Genomic DNA, 16,234 nt, shown 5'->3' with positions numbered 1-16,234 from the left:
AACGACCGTGGTGAAGTTATTTTTATAAGGTTGAAGATTTCACATTCATCCGCACTGAATTCCATTTTGAATGGGATATAACTTTGTTTCACTAGTTTCCATATCATGTGACACATTGACTCCAAATCATATCAGATGTTATTGCCACCCTAGACAAACGGGACATACACCCTTGTATTGTATTTTAGTATGTTCTCTATTGTTCATGAATATTCATCTTAGAAGTCATATCTTCCTCAATAGCTGTACTGTCATGTGACTTACTGACTCTGAATCACATCAGATATTAATATTACACTGGATAAACAGGACACAACTCTCTTTACTAGATTTCAGTGCTTTTAAAAAAATTAAATGAATATTAATATTTTACCCAAAACTTCTCAGGAGACTGGCCCACTGACTTCAAACCATACAAGATTTCATTGAAGCCCTAGGTACATAAAACACAAAACTTTTTTTGTTGTATTCTATCAATCCATCTATTTTGGAAGTATATTAAACAAGTACATTTCTTACATTTTAAAAAACTATTTTTTTCAATTGCTTCTGTGTCAGTGGAAAAGCTTGATTAACACAAGCAACAAACAACTTACCACTATTGAATGTCACTTCCTCATTTCCTTCTCTGTTGACTTTAATCAGTGACCCGGTTTAGAAAATGAATGGGCATATTTATGGTGTTGTATATGTAGAAATATTGAAAAGGTAGGAAATGCTTGGAAAGAGTAAAAGTCTTTCCCAAACCCACATTGGCTCTGCTGCCATGGAAAACTCCACTGCTACACGGTGGAGTAATCCAACCAATCCACCGAAATCCTATTAGGAGACCTTCAAACGAGTTTCCAGGGAGATGGAGTGAAAGAAAACACATAAATATTTGCAGTATCACACTCGAGAGGTTGAAATGAAAGTGCGGTAGTCATGCTGGTAGGGCAGCCAGTGGGCTATGGCATGAGGTCTAAACCCATAGGTTAACATTACGAGTGGAATAAAAGTGCAGCTTAAAAAACGTGTGCCAACCCCTGAAAGCCAAAGTGCTGACAGTAGTAAATGTTCTGTACAAGCTCAGTTCAACTCGGGAAGATGCAGAGTAAAAGTTGTATTTTTTCTTTGCGGTGGACGGTAATAAAACTCTTTTAAAGATGACATTAAGAAGTGGATCCAACCTCCCTCTTCGTTGAAGGGAAGCCAGTTTGACTTCCTGAATGAGTCTACACATCCTGTAAATCCACATATTGACATTAACAGACGATGTCCCCCTCCAACACAGTGTCACCACAACATTACTCAGACGTGGCACATCAACATCCGCAGGACTCCATGATGACTTTGTAATCATAAATATCCTGTATTCCGCAACTTCTTTAAAATAGAATATTTTTTCTGAGTAATTTGTTTTGAATATTGCAGGGTCCATTATTAGGAATGAGGAGTCATAGATTAAACAACCGAAAAAGTGTGGTGTAGTCCTTATCTTATAACAGCACATGTGTAAAGCACTTGAAAGGGCCACAGTATATTCAACTTTAATACATATCAATATCTCATGCCACTCACAGAGCTGACTGATGAGACGTTTAAAAGAGTGAAAGTTGACACAAGCAAAGAAAATGATGTTTTACTGAGCTGGAGCTCCACAGAGGAGATTTCACTTCATGGGAAAATGTGAGTGAGCTGTAAACTGGGGCATATTATGCACATCCAGGCAGGATATCCAGCGCCTTGTAAAATTCCAGGCAGTAATTCTTGTAAAGCTCGCATGTGTTTACTCAACAGCGTGCCTCAACATCGATGGCTCCCATTGGGCCACCAGCCCGGGCTGCAATTAGGAGCCAGAGCTTGGCAGTTATTAATGATGCCATTGAGAGAGGAAATGGCAGACAAGCTCCTCTGCTCGCAGATGCCACGGCCTCTTGTTTATTCATTATGTCAGAAGTTCTTAATCATGGTCCCTGAGACCCCAAGCCCTGCTGGATTCCAGTTTAGCCAATTAGGTAGGAGGCTATTTTTCATATGACATGAAAGATGAATGCAATTAAGTGCCTGGTAAGACCGAACAGTGGTTGTCAATATGTGGGTCAGGACACCCAACAGGAACATTGTAAAGTCATTTAAGGGCTTTCACAATGATTTATGAAATAGGGAAACATGTAAGGTACTTTTGTTCAGCCCCCTCCCCCACTTATGGCCTCTAGGTCTGCGATAATTACTCAAATCAAACAAACAAAGGCAGGATAACAGTCTGGCTGACTTGTTACCACAAATATCCTCAGGAAAGCTATGTTTCAGTCAAAGAAGTGTCAGTGGGTGCACTGGGACGAAGAGAACACGTATGAAAGTCTCCTAATGCCACGGACATGGGAACCTGGACGACATCGAGGGCCTCGGAGAACTTCTGTTAATCAGACGTAAAAGGTTTCATGTGGAAGCAGTTCTTGTTACACAAAATCAGTTTATCTCAGTTTCAGCTGTTTGTGTTTACATCATGTTATTTTAGAACACCTCCAATGTGAGTTTAATATTCTTCAGTGACAAAATTACATCTTTGTTATGTAACAGTTTGGAAAGAAGCAGATATCAAATGACTTCAGGTTGATATCTGGAATATTATATGAGAAACCGCTCAGTATATAAACAACAGTATATAATCATTCTTGGAACTGAAATTGGATTTTACAACTCATCTTGAGAATTGCATAAACATCCCAGATGGCTTAAGAACTGAGGATCGGTATTAAATGAAAACATCAGAACCAAAACACTCTCCATGTTTTTAGAATCCTGCATTATTAGATCTTGTATTAAAAATATCTTGCACAGATATTACATTATCAATTCCTCTGATAAATAGAAAAAAATAAACTACAGAGAAAAGATCCAAAAAAAAGGACAAAAATTCTTTGGGGACGTGTAAATCAATGCACTCGCTTGAAGATGAGTGCTGACACAGTGTTTCCCCTTTCGCCTCCAAACTGGAAACTGGGTGTTGGCAACTCCTGTACAAACTCAAATCCTGAGAGGCAACACAGAGGAAAAAGAAGTGCAGGTTAAGACATGTGCATTATGCAAACTACCAGTACATCAACATACTTTTCTTAAACAGAGATTCCTAAAATCTCCTCTTGCAGTCTTTAGCTACAAAGTGTTAAGGAGCAAAACTGTGAGTGAGGAACTATCACTCCACCATCTGTGCTGCTTCCTGGGGCCTAGTAAAGACAGGCTGTCGGTGTGACAGATGAGATCTCTCAGCCCTTTGGCCCCCTGCAGGCTCTGTGGAGCGACTACACCGAGATGGGTGACTGCAAATAGAAGCTCTCCGAGATTCTGACTTTACGAGGGTGTTGTTGCCTGCAGCTAAACAACCTGCCAGGTAACCGTCATGGTTGTGGAGCCGTCTCCATGCTTCGAATTGAGGGTCAGACAACAAAAACACCCAGATGTGCAAAGGCTTCACATGTCAAACACAAACTGTAGATCACATTGACGCACACCTAAAGGATTGACAAGTGTTTTAACCTACTTATAACACTGAAAACTTGCACCTGGGTTTAAAGAGTATGCAATTCAGGTTAGGTTTATGATTAAATCTGAACTAAATATAGGTTTAGTACAGTTTGGACGACCACAGACTCAACTTGCACTTGGCTTTTCGCTGACTCAGCAATACTCAATAACACCAATCAAGATAAATGATCAGATCAATAATGGTCAGAGTTTCCCTTCACCTTCAGTGAATCTGTGTCGCAGCTGCTCTTTGGTCCAGTTACAGGAAGTGATGGTAAAGAATCCTTTGTCCTTCAGAGCGTCTTTCAAAGCCTGGACGTAGAGTTCCTTGCCCTCATCTGTGTTGTGTGGGTTTAGACTTATCGCATCAAATGTTCCTTTGTCGATGCAGACGTCAAAGTCCTTCAGCTGGCCTTGATGGTTTAAGAAATCCATCTCCTAAAATAAAAGATAAAAGTTAAGGAAAAGTTAATCAGTAGACATACAGTGAGTAATGTTTAGTTTGACTCGTTATCCGTAGGGCGAACCATCTGGTCACCTGGACAATAAAAAAATCTTTCAACATCAACCCAGATTAAATTTGTTATACCTAACTGCTTGCCTTTAAAACGAAATTCCAGCTGTCGACATGACAGCAGTTAATTCTGCGAAAGTTTGCTGCTCTATCGCCAGTGAAAGGAGCCCTTTATCTGGACAGAGGGCAGAGCACCAGATCTCTGGGGTGAGCTCGAGAGCCACATAGTCACAAATCATGGGTCACAAAATTTACGGGGGAGGATTAACAGTGATTCACAGGAGACAGATATGTTGATATATTGATGCAGCTGACCCGAGTTCAATCTGAGTGTGACCCTAAAAACAGAAAAACTGGGAAGACGTGGAAGGAACGTATAAAAGGGAAAGTGTCACACAGAGTAGGGCGTGATGAATGGAAATAGAGACGGGGCTTGGCGTAGGTTTGAGAGTGTGAGTGACCTTTGAGGTAAAGACCTGACGAGAAAACTTTTTTTATAATGTGGCTGCGTGTGCACACATGCACACACTCATTTTGAAACTCTGCAGTTGTGGAAAAAGATGCCAACGTTAAGTTTCTTTCTCCCTCACACACACACATACATACACTCACTGTGCTTCCCCTGTCCAACTAAGGTCAATATTGACTTCAAGGGCAGGCTTGAGGCCAAAGCAAAACCCACACTGTCATCAATGTGTTACGCATATAACATATATAACATATATGCAACATGCGATCCGGGAAGGAAAACTCACTTATCACAGCCCTTATAGACCGGCCAGCATTTATAAAGTGTTTTTCTTGCATATATGTATGTTAGTAGATGTGTTAAATCTTGCCACTTCATCTGGGGCTTTGAAGCAGGTTAATCTGAATGGTGGGCAGACTTCCAACACCTTCAGGACGGTTTCACTCTCCTGCATGGCAAACACAGAAGTGGTTCCTCTCACCTTCCAGGAACCAGAGTCGGTCAGAGCATGCTGAAAGCTGGATTGTATCACGGGCCCTCCACAATGAAAGGTATTCATTTGATTTCGATGGGAAGTGAGTACATCCAGATGCACTCAAATATTATGTTGAAGCACCTACAAATAGTGGATTTGCTTTTAGCGAAAAAATTATAATTTGTCAGTTCAAAGTGAATCTGCCATCTTCTCAATCATCAGCATTCTGCTGGGCACTTTCACATGAAGACACACATTTCAATGCACACCATGTCAGTGTTGTCGTGTTTGCTACAAAACCCACAAACCTTCAACTCCCGGTTTGAAAGTAGATGTGGTAGATTTTTATCTACAGCCGTCACTTCTTACCTAATAAGCGAATGTGAACTTGCAGCCGCTGTGGCCACTAATTGGATTCCTCTACTGGTGTGACAAGTGATCAAACCGTTTTAATGACAAACACGTCTGAACCCACCTTTAAGGTGACATCTGTCAAGTCCTCCGCCTGCAGAACATTTCTGGCCAATTCCACTGAAGCTGGAGAATAATCTATACCCGACAGGTTCCTATAGCCGTGTTTGGCCTGGCAGTAAAAAAAAACACAGCAAATGAAAAAAGCAGTTAATCAACAGTTGAAGAAATGTGTGAGGAAAGTCAAAGTGCTTTTTGAAGTAGGTCATCACAGCAGACCTTCAGCAGTGCAAGCATATTTCCACTTAACCCATTGTTGTGTTTCCTCAAGCAGATGGTATTTGGTTTTAAGATTTCTGCTTTTTCCTGAACACTATGGTGGTAACATTGTGTACCTCCATTATTCATTTCCCTGTTGTCCAGATGTTTCTATATTTTTGTGATTTGCTGTGATCGTGGTGAACTCATCATTTATAAACACAACATGTGAATCAGTAGTTTTCAGGTAGTTTCACACCAGTTCAACTAAAAAGGCTCCATTTCCGGTGCCAATGTCCAGAATGGCAGCGTTTTCTGGGATCTCGGCTCTCTCCATCCATCGCAGCACACGACTCATGCTTTCCTCACCGAACCTGACAACAAGACGGAAACACACAGACTTCAGTGAAAGGATGGGATATGCAAATAAGGACAAATAAGGACAAGCAAATAAGAAAATGTATTTCTTCGGACAAATAAGGACAAGCAAATAAGAAAATGTATTTCTTCAGCTTTCTCTTCCTGTTAAAAAGAGTTGAATCAGTCCTTCTTGTCAAAAGCTCTCGGATCTCAGTGTCTTTCCAAGTTGACATCTTCGTCTTTGTCTTTTATGTGTATGGCACATCACCTTCATCCTGAGATGCTTGCATTCTTTTAGAATTTTACAGCTTTGCCTGTGTTGCGCGTTACAAATACAGAACTTGCTCACTGTGAATCCTCCGGCTAATCTCCTGTTGTATTCTCACATGGGAATTTTTACAAGGGGGCTGACAGGATACACTCTGGAGAATGTCCGCAGCAACTGACTTGGACCTTTACGATCTCACGTGCAATCCCTTCTGGATAACTTCAGGGGATTATCCGGAGTTCATTGCATGTCTAAAAGCAGCTGCACAGTGCGTCTGTCCGATAGGCGATGAGTAGGTTGTGATCTGCACTTCAGGGCCACCGTAGTTATCTGCATGCTTACCATATATCACCAATATCCCCAATGTCTTTGAACGTCTCCAGTTCTTTTTCGTATGCATCGTCCCAACTGCAGAGGAAGCATAAACAGTCTATGAGAAGAAGACAGGTCACTGACAGCTCATGCACATGTGACACATTGCTTTACACCGGAAACATGACATGTCGTGCTGCAACGAATATAAACACATACAGGAACACGTCCGCTTTGTCAAGTCTGTGCATTTATTCCGGATAAACTTCAAGCGATGGTTGAGGAAAACAGTTGAAGCTACATGAGTTAGCTTTGTTGCTGTTGTGTCTCGTAGCAGTGGAGCTCTGACAGCAACAACCAAAACACCGGAAGCTAACATTAGCAGCGGATCTCAGTCACGACACTTACTGTTCCTTCGTCCCCAGCTTTGACGGCCCAAAGTCGTTATCCGAGCATTTGTTTCCCGGGTCTGTGGCGTCTCCACAACCACGCGTGTCCTCCATGCTGGTGAAAACCCTTCGCCTACACTTCCCGTGAGACCTTGCAGTTCCGGAGCGTGCCTGCATCCGCGGGGGGGCATCGGGATGGACAGGGATGTTTCCAACATGGCGGCATCCATTTCAGGTTATACTTTTAGTTCTGTGTGTTATCACAGCGCCAACAGCAACTCCGATCATGTGAGTATCCGCATCCATGTTGACGAGTTAACACGGCAGCGGCTGCTAAAGGGGGCGCGGGGCTCGGGGACGTGTGTGACCGTCCACCGTCGCCATTAGTTTGTGTTGTTTTCCAGTGTCATCATCCTGTTGCTGGCTAGCTAGCATCGGTCCCGTCTATCCACCGGCGGGTTGAGGGTTTAATCACAGTGTGTCGCTTCGGCAACACGAAGGCAGGGCTGGTCATTTTAACATGACCACGTCAGACAGACGTTAATTATCAACTCGTAGCATTAGCAACAAATAGCTGTGAACGCGAAGAGCTGCTGTCGTAACACAGGAACGCTGCATGGAAAGTTTGTGTTCCAGGAAGTACTCAGTTAGCTTCCTAGCATGCTTGCTAAGTCACCAAGTCAAGTGACTTCCGTGTGTAGGTGCTGCCAACATCTTCCCCCCCACCTGACATCTGATATCAGGCCGGTGTCTCAACAAGTGCAAGACGTCAACACAGCACATTTTAAAACAAGGAGTCAGAAAGCACTTTAGTTTTTCTTGTGTCAGCAGAGCTAAGACGGCTAACGTCAGTAGCATGAAAGTCAACACAGTTCAGCAAAGTGACGTGCTGTACGTGTGTGTTATCACTGTATTTGAATTGTGGTGTTGCTCTGGTTTGCTAGTTGCGGAGGGATCGTGCAGGAGAATCACGTTGCGATAAAGGGAAATAACTATGCTAACGTTAGCACTGTTTACATCTGTGGGGAGTTGCTGCTTTCGAGTTTACCGGCATTCCTGACATAAGCCGGTGACTGTTGAGCAAGGCAGCCCTGTGTCAAGCAGCCACTGTCAGCTGTCAGGGTTGTAAACAACTTACATAATACCCGGAACCAAAACTGATTGTAATGTTATATGAAGGAATGTGTTGATTCAGTTTTTGATACTTATATGAAGAATTCATCTTCCTTTATTCTGAATCATGCTAATCAGCTAATACCTTTTTTTTAATTGATTGATCATTTACTATTTTTATTCTATAAAATATTGACAAATCTGTCAAAATATATTCACACTAAATACTATTTATACTGTGTATACCGATACATTTAGGTAGGTCTTAATCATGTTAATGTACATTTGATATTCAATATTTACTAAAACCTCTAATTATTACGAAATGTTACTTATTCTGGCCCCACCGATAATCCTTTTTATCCATTGTATTTGTCATACATATTAAATTGTATAAATTGCGGTCTTCAATAGTCTTAACATATTTTGTTGAAACCTACATAACCTTGTTTTGAAAAGTGTTTGACCAGACGTCATAAAATCTAAACATTACATTTATTCTAAGACTGAGTAAAGTACAAATTCCACATTTTAAATCTGTAACAGGAATAATTTTGTCATTTTTGCTTGAACCAAGTCATTGATTATCGAAATTGGTGTTAATTAATCTTCTCTTAATTAACTAATTGTTTAATGCACTTATTGTTTCATGTGCACAATAATGTCCTAACCACTTTTTAAAATGTATTTGCATAGGAGGGCTTCCTATTAGGAGATGTAAGGCAAGAAGAGACTGTCAGCATCAGTGACACACAGATCAGCACTGCAGAGCTGATCCAGGTAGTAGGTAAGGCCTGAAAGATTTAAAACATAAACTCTGTGGCATCCAAAACATGAATTAGCAACTGGTTAACGTTTTTAACGACAAGTTAAAGTATGTGCAGGGAAAGAAGCCGGTTACCTTTGAAAACTTTTGCATCATTTTACATTTTTTTCATTTTACAGCAACATGTAATACTAGGTCTGTTAAAGCTCCTGTACACTCATGGTCCACCCACAAAGTGTTCTCACTTATTTTGCTCAACAGCTCTTTCTGAGACTGTGTAGGCGTGTGCAGTACAGACTGAAATGCCCTCCTCTGTAATTCAGTCACATCTATTAGAGATGGCTTTTATCATTTTCAGAAGTGCATACCTTTTGCTGATATCTGGTATTTCCCCTCATAGCAGTACCCAAGCTTTCTCTTAACTGTCAGTAAAGCCATAGACCAATTGGGACATACAAAGAAAGGGGGGGAAATAGACTGTATGGTGTGTGGTTTGTCTTATATATTAACTAAAACTAAAAGCTTGTGCAACATGATCAGCAACAGAAGGCTAACACTATGTGTTTAGCCATATATTGTAATTTGCAGGTGTGATAACAAAGATCTTCATGTAAATGGCAACAAGTTGCAGGCCTGTGTTGTGAATTTTGGTTGTTGGGATACACTTTGAAGTACATTTTGATTATGCCTTTAAATATATTCAGTTACAATTCTATATAATAATGAAAACCTTTGTCAATATTTGTTCCCAACAGAAATCCAAAACCATTATCCTTGTGCACAATTGTTTAGGTAAGATGAGCTTTTTCTTCTGAAACAGGTTCTATTATTGTCAGTCATCATCAATGCATATTGTTTATACCATTCTTAAACAAATAATGGTTTAGGGAAACAGAAATGCGTGTCCAACAAAATGTCCCATTATAGTTTAATTTGAGAAACTCCCTGACATAAAAAAGGTAAATAAGTTAAAGTGGCACTTTTTAATAGTTATTGGGATCTTTGTGCATTAATATTACGCAGTAAAAGTGCCTGTGTGCAGAGAAGCAATTTACATGGATACCTCAGTTACATTTATCAAATTGAGCACAGGCTGAATTAAGTAAACATTGGACAGTAGATGGCTCCACTTGACAAGACTGAGTACAGTCTCACATGATGAGTATGAGTTGATACTCATGATGATTCAGTTGGAAATGACTGGTGTATGTTTTTTCTATTCATCAGCTATTATGACAACGCAGGCAAAATCTGTGAAGAAAATCTCAACAACATCCTTAAAGATAGGCGGAAAGTGAGTTCATGTTTTTTATTGATGTCACTCCAACATACATTGTTATCAATGGCCTGTGGAATTTTTGTTATGTCATCTTGATGATTTTAAACCAATGCTCCCCTAAAATTAAATCCTCATAAATCAGACATTAATTAAAACATTTTTTATTTCTTTTTAATTTCAGACTTATTGTAAATTGAGTGATTTTACACAGAAATTGTGTTTGTTGCTTTTCAAAATATCAATTAATTTGTGAAAATGTCCTGATTTTTAACACTTGTTTTTAAAAACATCATTCCAAAAAAATTGCCATTGAAATGTATGTGTAACATTTCCATACTGTAGCATCGATTGGTAGCTCAACAGGTTGTGGACAGTTTTTTGGTGGCCACAACACTTGTTATTGGTACATTATTGTTTGTAGTTTCTCCTAACTCAGTTGAACTAGCCAACCTTTATTGGATAAACCACATTTTAAAAGATTCGTTTCGCTGCTCATGTAGAACGTCATTGGCTGGTACCGGTTCCGGAGGAACACACAACAACAGATGACTTTCAGGGAACAGATCATCCACAAACAGCTGACTCAGCTGCTCGGTGTGCCCGACCTCGTCTTCCTTCTTTTCAGCTTCATCTCCACTGCCAACAGCTCCACGCATGCACTGGAGTATGTGCTCTTTAGACCTAGCCGCAGGTGAGAATGATAGAACATTCACACACACTCTCCAGATATTGATTTACACAGAAACACCAAAGATTATTTTCTATATCTAAGTTCCTTCTGCGCAGAAATACTACAGATTGATAGGTATCCTGTCCAAAATTAAATAGATCAGGGGGAATTCATTATGTGACGCAGTGTCTTTATCAATGTCTTTTAAATAGTCTTTGTTTCTGTCTTCAGTTACATTCATTAAGTCTGTGGTCTCATGTTTACTTGCATGAATTACATGCAGTCATTTCAGCTTCATAAATCATCAAGAAAAGATGTGCTTCATAACTTGAATCAGTGAAAGCAGTAGCTACAGTGGATATAAAGAGTCTAGACACCCCTGTTAAAATGCAAGGTTTTTGTGATGTAAACAAATGAGACAAAGATAAACCCTGTCATAATATAGTAATGACCAGTAATATAGTAGTTGTGCTAACTGGTTATTTCCCCTTAGCAGGTACAACCAGAGGATCACCCTCACAATCCCGAACCTTGGCAACACAAGCCAGCAGGAATACAAAGTCTCCTCTGTTCCCAACACCTCAATAAACTATGCCAAGGTCATCAAAGAGCATGGGTAAGGTCTGGACTCCCACCTTTGTGTGGGTGTGGGTGAGAGTCTACCGCTGTTTTTGGCTCAGGGAGGGTTTAGACAGTCACATGTCCCCTCATTTGTTTGGATTTGCGGCAGCCACCTGTTTTCATGTGACGGCATACTACAGCTTCACCTTGAGGACATGACACATTCAATTCCCTCTCACTGCCCATGCTGGTTCCTCCGCTAATCGGTTGATTCCCTGCCACAAACACTTTTCTATTTGATGGGGCGCACTGTTGGCAGGGATTTAACCTTGGTCCCTCTGGTGGTGTGTAGTTCCAGTACTTTCCTGTTCCTCACTTTCTGACCTTTAGTGCAGTTTAAAAACTTGGTTTTAAGTTCCAGGTTTTTATAAGGTTTAGATTAGGGATAAGGGTTTGCTCATGATGGTTAAGTTAAGGGTAAGGGTTGGGTTAGGGTTAGGGAATGTCAAAGTGTTTCCTCACAAAAAGATAGTTCAAGTACAAGTATGTGCAGGTCTGTGTTTCTGTGCCTTGCATCTAGACAGACCCAGTGTTTCTGTCATTGATAATTAGAATATAATGCATCATTATCATTAAGACTAAAGGTCTGTCTAACCTCTGAAACTCTATTTTCACCTCAGCTCATTCAGCAGATATTTTTAATCCAGTGACATCCAGGGGATGTTGGGTTTTTGACGAACTTATTTCGTGAGCTTGTACTGTGTGATATCATATATTAATGATTCACTGGGTGTATGTGTTGTGAAATATTTCCCCAGGGCTGAATTCTTTGACAAAGATGGTGTGATGAAGGATATACGAACAATATTTCAAGTCTACAGTGCACTACAAGATAAACTGCAGGTGATTGAAATGACATGAAAAAGTTTGATCACAAGATGACTAAAAATATCTCTAGTATGTGACTTTTTCACCTTTGTGTCTTCTTTTTAGGCCGTGTGTGGGGAAGTAGAACAAAGTGAACGTGTGAAGGAGAAAATTCAAGAGGATGTAAATAAACTCAAAGAACAAATTGCTCTCAGGAAGCGCAAGACGGCAGAAGAGGAGAGAAGTACGTACCTGTTTTTGATTTTATGAACCGGAAATATGGCGTTGATCTTGAAATTTGTGTTTATGCTGATTTTGTCATTTGAAATACAAATTGACTCAAGCTCAATAGCAAACAAGAAATATTAAGCAGCATGTGTGTTAGTTATTTTGAGCTACTCCATTTCCTACAAGCCCTTTTTAAATATTTGATAAACACCCAGTCAAACTTGATTTACTGTGAATTTATGTGACAACAGTCAACAAAAGCCTTCACACGCTTTAACCTAGCACAACAGTTTTTTTTACCAGTTACATCTGTGTGTTTCCACAGAGCTCCAGGAAGCCCAAAATGCAGATTCCCATTCCACTCCAGAGGAGAACACAGAACCTTCTGAAGCTTCCCTTCTGTCTCGAATGACCTTCCACACACCCTCTGCCCCAGAGCGGCCCAGAACCTCACCTAACCCACCATCGTATGCTGACCTCTTGATCCAGGATGACTCTCTGCCCTCCTCCTCTTCCCCGCCTACCAATGCTGCTCTACTGCCCCGGCCCCAAGCTGTGGGCTCCCCAGGACACCCTACCCCTGGTCCACTGGGGATGGGCCTGGGCCTCGGGCTGGGCCTGGGTCTCGGTGCCAGCTCCAACCCTGTCACCACTCCCAGCACCCCATACCTTGGCAATGGTGACGGATCAAGCTCTGACTCATTGGACAGACAAGCTGCAGGGCAGGAAGATGACGACGATGACGATGAAGAAGATGAAGACAGTAGCGAATATGAGAACTTAGTGAGTGAAGCAGCTCACCTGCCAATGGTCGCTGCCAGCGTTTTAGCTCAAGGCCGACCAGCTGCCCTCAGTCCTGATGGGGACGCTCGTGGCTCACAGACCACATAAAAACATGCCACGGGGCGTGTGAGGGACATACATAAGTGACGCACCTTGAGAGGTGGGCATCTCAAGCAATCAAAGATAGACAAATATAGACAAAAGAAGTGCCAGTCCTGAAAGTGAAAGGCATGCGCAGGTGGTGTCACTGTGTGTATTTCTTCTTGTCTTAGTCTGATCTCCATTTTATGTGGAAACCTTGCCAGGCTTTGCAGGCTCACCAGGTTTGTCTCACCGGGGGGGAGGGAGTCATCTGTTTAAATTTGTTATTTTTTGAATGGGGTTTGATCTGGGTCCTTGTTTCAGTGTGTCTGGTTTCATGGCTAGAAGTAGATATTACAACACAACGTACGCCAACTGGTTGGCAATCCAGCTCCCTAAAAGACAGATCCTTCTCCTCTTTCTTTCTTCTTTTTGTTTCACATTTGCATCACCAACTCTTGACCACCCTCTCTTGCATTACCTCTTGCACTTTTTTGCCATCTTTTAAAAAACCCATCCAAGAAAAGCAATGGAAGAATATTCTGCGGCCTTCGAGTGATTATTTTTTTTTCATGAAGTAGGCAAATGGTTGTTTACTTTTAATTTTTTAATTTGAACAAAGAAATATATGTGTAACTTGTTTGATTTTGGACGTTTTATTTTGTTTATGTTATTTCCGTCTTTAATCATACCTTTTGCCTATTTAAATAGATTTCAAACAAAATTTACTTGCCACTTCTATTATTATATATACATATATATAAATATATTTTGTCACATTAGCAGTTAATCTAATTCGATTGACAAAAATGTCAATGTCTAGTTCTTCTTGGATAACACTGAAATTGTATGCGCTTTGCTGCACTTAACAAAATTTAAGATTTCTTTATTAATGTGCTATACCAATGCTGTCATGTTGTGCCACCTGAGTTAGTCCTCCTCCTTGACCACCCTGAGCCAAAATCAGCTCAGCTTTTGTGCGTTGTACAGGGTTCACAGGGCAAACAAGATGTACTATAGCTTTATTAACCAGACGCTTAAGGTTCCCTTCTTCTGCTGCTGCTGCTGCAACACTGAGAACTACCACTTATAAAACTGCATCTGTCTGTTCTTCTTATAAAAACCTGGCTGCTACTTTCACTTCACAGTGCTTGTTGTCTCTAATACTACTGAGCGTGATCATATAACCACTTCAAGCACACTTCTCACTGTCTTGTTCTCTATTAAAGTCCAAACGGAAGGCTGATACCCCCCTGTAGTGTGTGCACTGTAACCTTAGGAACAGAGAGGAGGCGATCACCTTCCTGTCTCGGCATAGTTGTCAGCAGACCTCACGTGTTCGGACCCGGTTGGGTCAATGTTCTGTGTGTGGACCTGGATAATGTGACAAAACTATTATGACCTTGCTTCTGTATTCAGTGCCTTCCACTCAGGGCAATTTCTATCTGCTCACAGATCACACGTACAGATCTCTCTTGAGGGGTAAAATAATAACAAACTGTGTTGTGTTTGCAATAATTGACTTCCACGCCTCCCTTCTGTTCCTGTCGACCATGTTGTGTTTTTGTGTTCTGCTTTCAGAACCCGTTCTCCCTTTTGTAATGTTATTGACAGCCTCAAATTGCACCTGCATTGAAAGGGGGCAGCTGTGACTTTGCTCGCTTTAGTATTTGTAACTTGAATTAGAACTGTAAATTTGTTAGTGAGCGAACACCCGGCAAGGCAAAGTTTTTATAATGAGCATAATAGACTTTTTATTTAATTTTTTAATTACCTGAGCCATTTGAGGACAGCTGAGGTGTGGGTTGACACCTTCCTTGCACGGCCTGCTCAGTTCTAAACACTTGTTATTTTCAGCATGGAAAGATGTTTGTACTGCACATGGAGGGTGTCTGACATTGTGATCAGCAGGTTGCACTCGCTTTAGAAATGTTGACATTCTGCGGTGGGAGAAGCTTTGCCTTGTGAACAAGCACCGCTTTATTTACATTGCCTGTTTGTATGTAATGTCTTTTTTTCTGCCTTAGGGTCATTTAATTTGCCCTAGTGTGTAATGCCGATGCATCACTGATTGGGTACTGGCACTCCAAATGTTACTTAATAATCACCCAGGGTAAAACAATCACACAATGTTAAAAGAAATGACAAAATCCATTTCTGGGACTTTTAATTTCCTTCGAATACTGGAATAAAATAAGGAAATGAATAATGAATGTATAGTAGACAAGGGAGAGGGTAGCATTTAAACAGCACTTGATATACAAACTAGTTTCATTCGATTGTTGTGGTATAGAGCAGCAGTTCTCTGTGTCGGTCCTCACTCTTAATCCTGCTTCTCAGGCTCTAGATGATTGCATTTTATGTCTTACTCTCTGGCATCCTCAGGGGTAACCCTGACTCGAGGGCCGGAATTGAAAACCCTGCAGGGCTCTGGTGCTTGAGGACTGCCGGTATGAGAGGACTGTCATTGTTAGAATCCTATCAAGTTCCAACAGTCATACAAATATACACTCATTTTCTCTTACTGTATGGGGAGGTGGGGGTGACCCTTCCTCTTCCTTTACGTACCCTTGTGTGGACTCTTGCAACATCAACACCTCCCTGAAGCACAAAGGCCAGAGCACAGCTTAGATCTTCTCAGCTGTTCTCTGGATTTGTGTACTTGACGAAAGTAGACACAGGACTTGGTTGGACGAGCACAGAGAATATGGTTTCTGAAACTGGGGGATAATAAATGAGACATGCGTTGCATATGTGAAAAGATGTGCCTTGGTTTTCTTATTGCCATACATTGGAAAACGTGCAAGAGATTTGTTGCATGCACTAAAATATATACATTTGGATATATTCATACTGCTAAAATGTATTTTGCAAGATCATTTGCGTAAGATTCTATCTTCTTTCTTACTTGTGCAGAACTCAT

General features: G+C 40.9%; 2 protein-coding genes across 3 annotated transcripts; one reads left to right on the top strand and one right to left on the bottom strand.

The window, feature by feature from the left end:
- Positions 1-2,435: 2,435 nt before the first annotated feature.
- Positions 2,436-7,144, bottom strand: eef1akmt2 (EEF1A lysine methyltransferase 2). Its single transcript, XM_053436152.1, has 6 exons — positions 6,983-7,144; positions 6,605-6,670; positions 5,894-6,008; positions 5,441-5,548; positions 3,729-3,945; positions 2,436-3,016 (listed from the first exon to the last, which is right to left on the bottom strand). Exons 1-6 carry the CDS (start codon positions 7,138-7,140, stop codon positions 2,919-2,921), a joined length of 762 nt encoding a protein of 253 aa, XP_053292127.1. The 5' UTR covers positions 7,141-7,144; the 3' UTR covers positions 2,436-2,918.
- Positions 6,997-16,072, top strand: abraxas2 (abraxas 2, BRISC complex subunit). Of its 2 annotated transcripts, none has more exons than XM_053436151.1 (9): positions 6,997-7,251; positions 8,773-8,863; positions 9,598-9,634; positions 10,070-10,136; positions 10,622-10,812; positions 11,288-11,407; positions 12,171-12,255; positions 12,346-12,463; positions 12,773-16,072. In XM_053436151.1, the coding sequence occupies exons 1-9, from the start codon at positions 7,159-7,161 to the stop codon at positions 13,336-13,338; spliced, it is 1,368 nt and encodes a 455-aa protein (XP_053292126.1). In that variant the 5' UTR covers positions 6,997-7,158; the 3' UTR covers positions 13,339-16,072. The 2 variants fall into 2 exon arrangements, with proteins under 2 accessions (XP_053292126.1, XP_053292125.1); XM_053436150.1 differs by having other exon boundaries at positions 7,000-7,251; positions 11,285-11,407.
- The last annotated feature ends 162 nt before the right edge of the window (positions 16,073-16,234 follow it).

This window comes from Pleuronectes platessa, chromosome 12 (assembly GCF_947347685.1).
Source record: "Pleuronectes platessa chromosome 12, fPlePla1.1, whole genome shotgun sequence".
NCBI lineage: Eukaryota > Metazoa > Chordata > Actinopteri > Pleuronectiformes > Pleuronectidae > Pleuronectes > Pleuronectes platessa.
This window is presented reverse-complemented; position numbering and strand designations above follow the sequence as displayed.

Coding starts and splice junctions, on each gene's coding strand:
- eef1akmt2 (XM_053436152.1), bottom strand. CDS start 7,140: ATGCAGGCACGCTCCGGAACTGCAAGGTCTCACGGGAAGTGTAGGCGA. Junction 6,009..6,604: donor GGGGATATTGGTGATATATG/GTAAGCATGCAG, acceptor TCTTGTTGTCAG/GTTCGGTGAGGAAAGCATGA. Junction 5,549..5,893: donor GAGCCTTTTTAGTTGAACTG/GTGTGAAACTAC, acceptor TTTTACTGCCAG/GCCAAACACGGCTATAGGAA.
- abraxas2 (XM_053436150.1), top strand. CDS start 7,159: ATGGACAGGGATGTTTCCAACATGGCGGCATCCATTTCAGGTTATACT. Junction 10,813..11,284: donor CTCTTTAGACCTAGCCGCAG/GTGAGAATGATA, acceptor ATTTCCCCTTAG/CAGGTACAACCAGAGGATCA. Junction 12,464..12,772: donor GACGGCAGAAGAGGAGAGAA/GTACGTACCTGT, acceptor GTGTTTCCACAG/AGCTCCAGGAAGCCCAAAAT.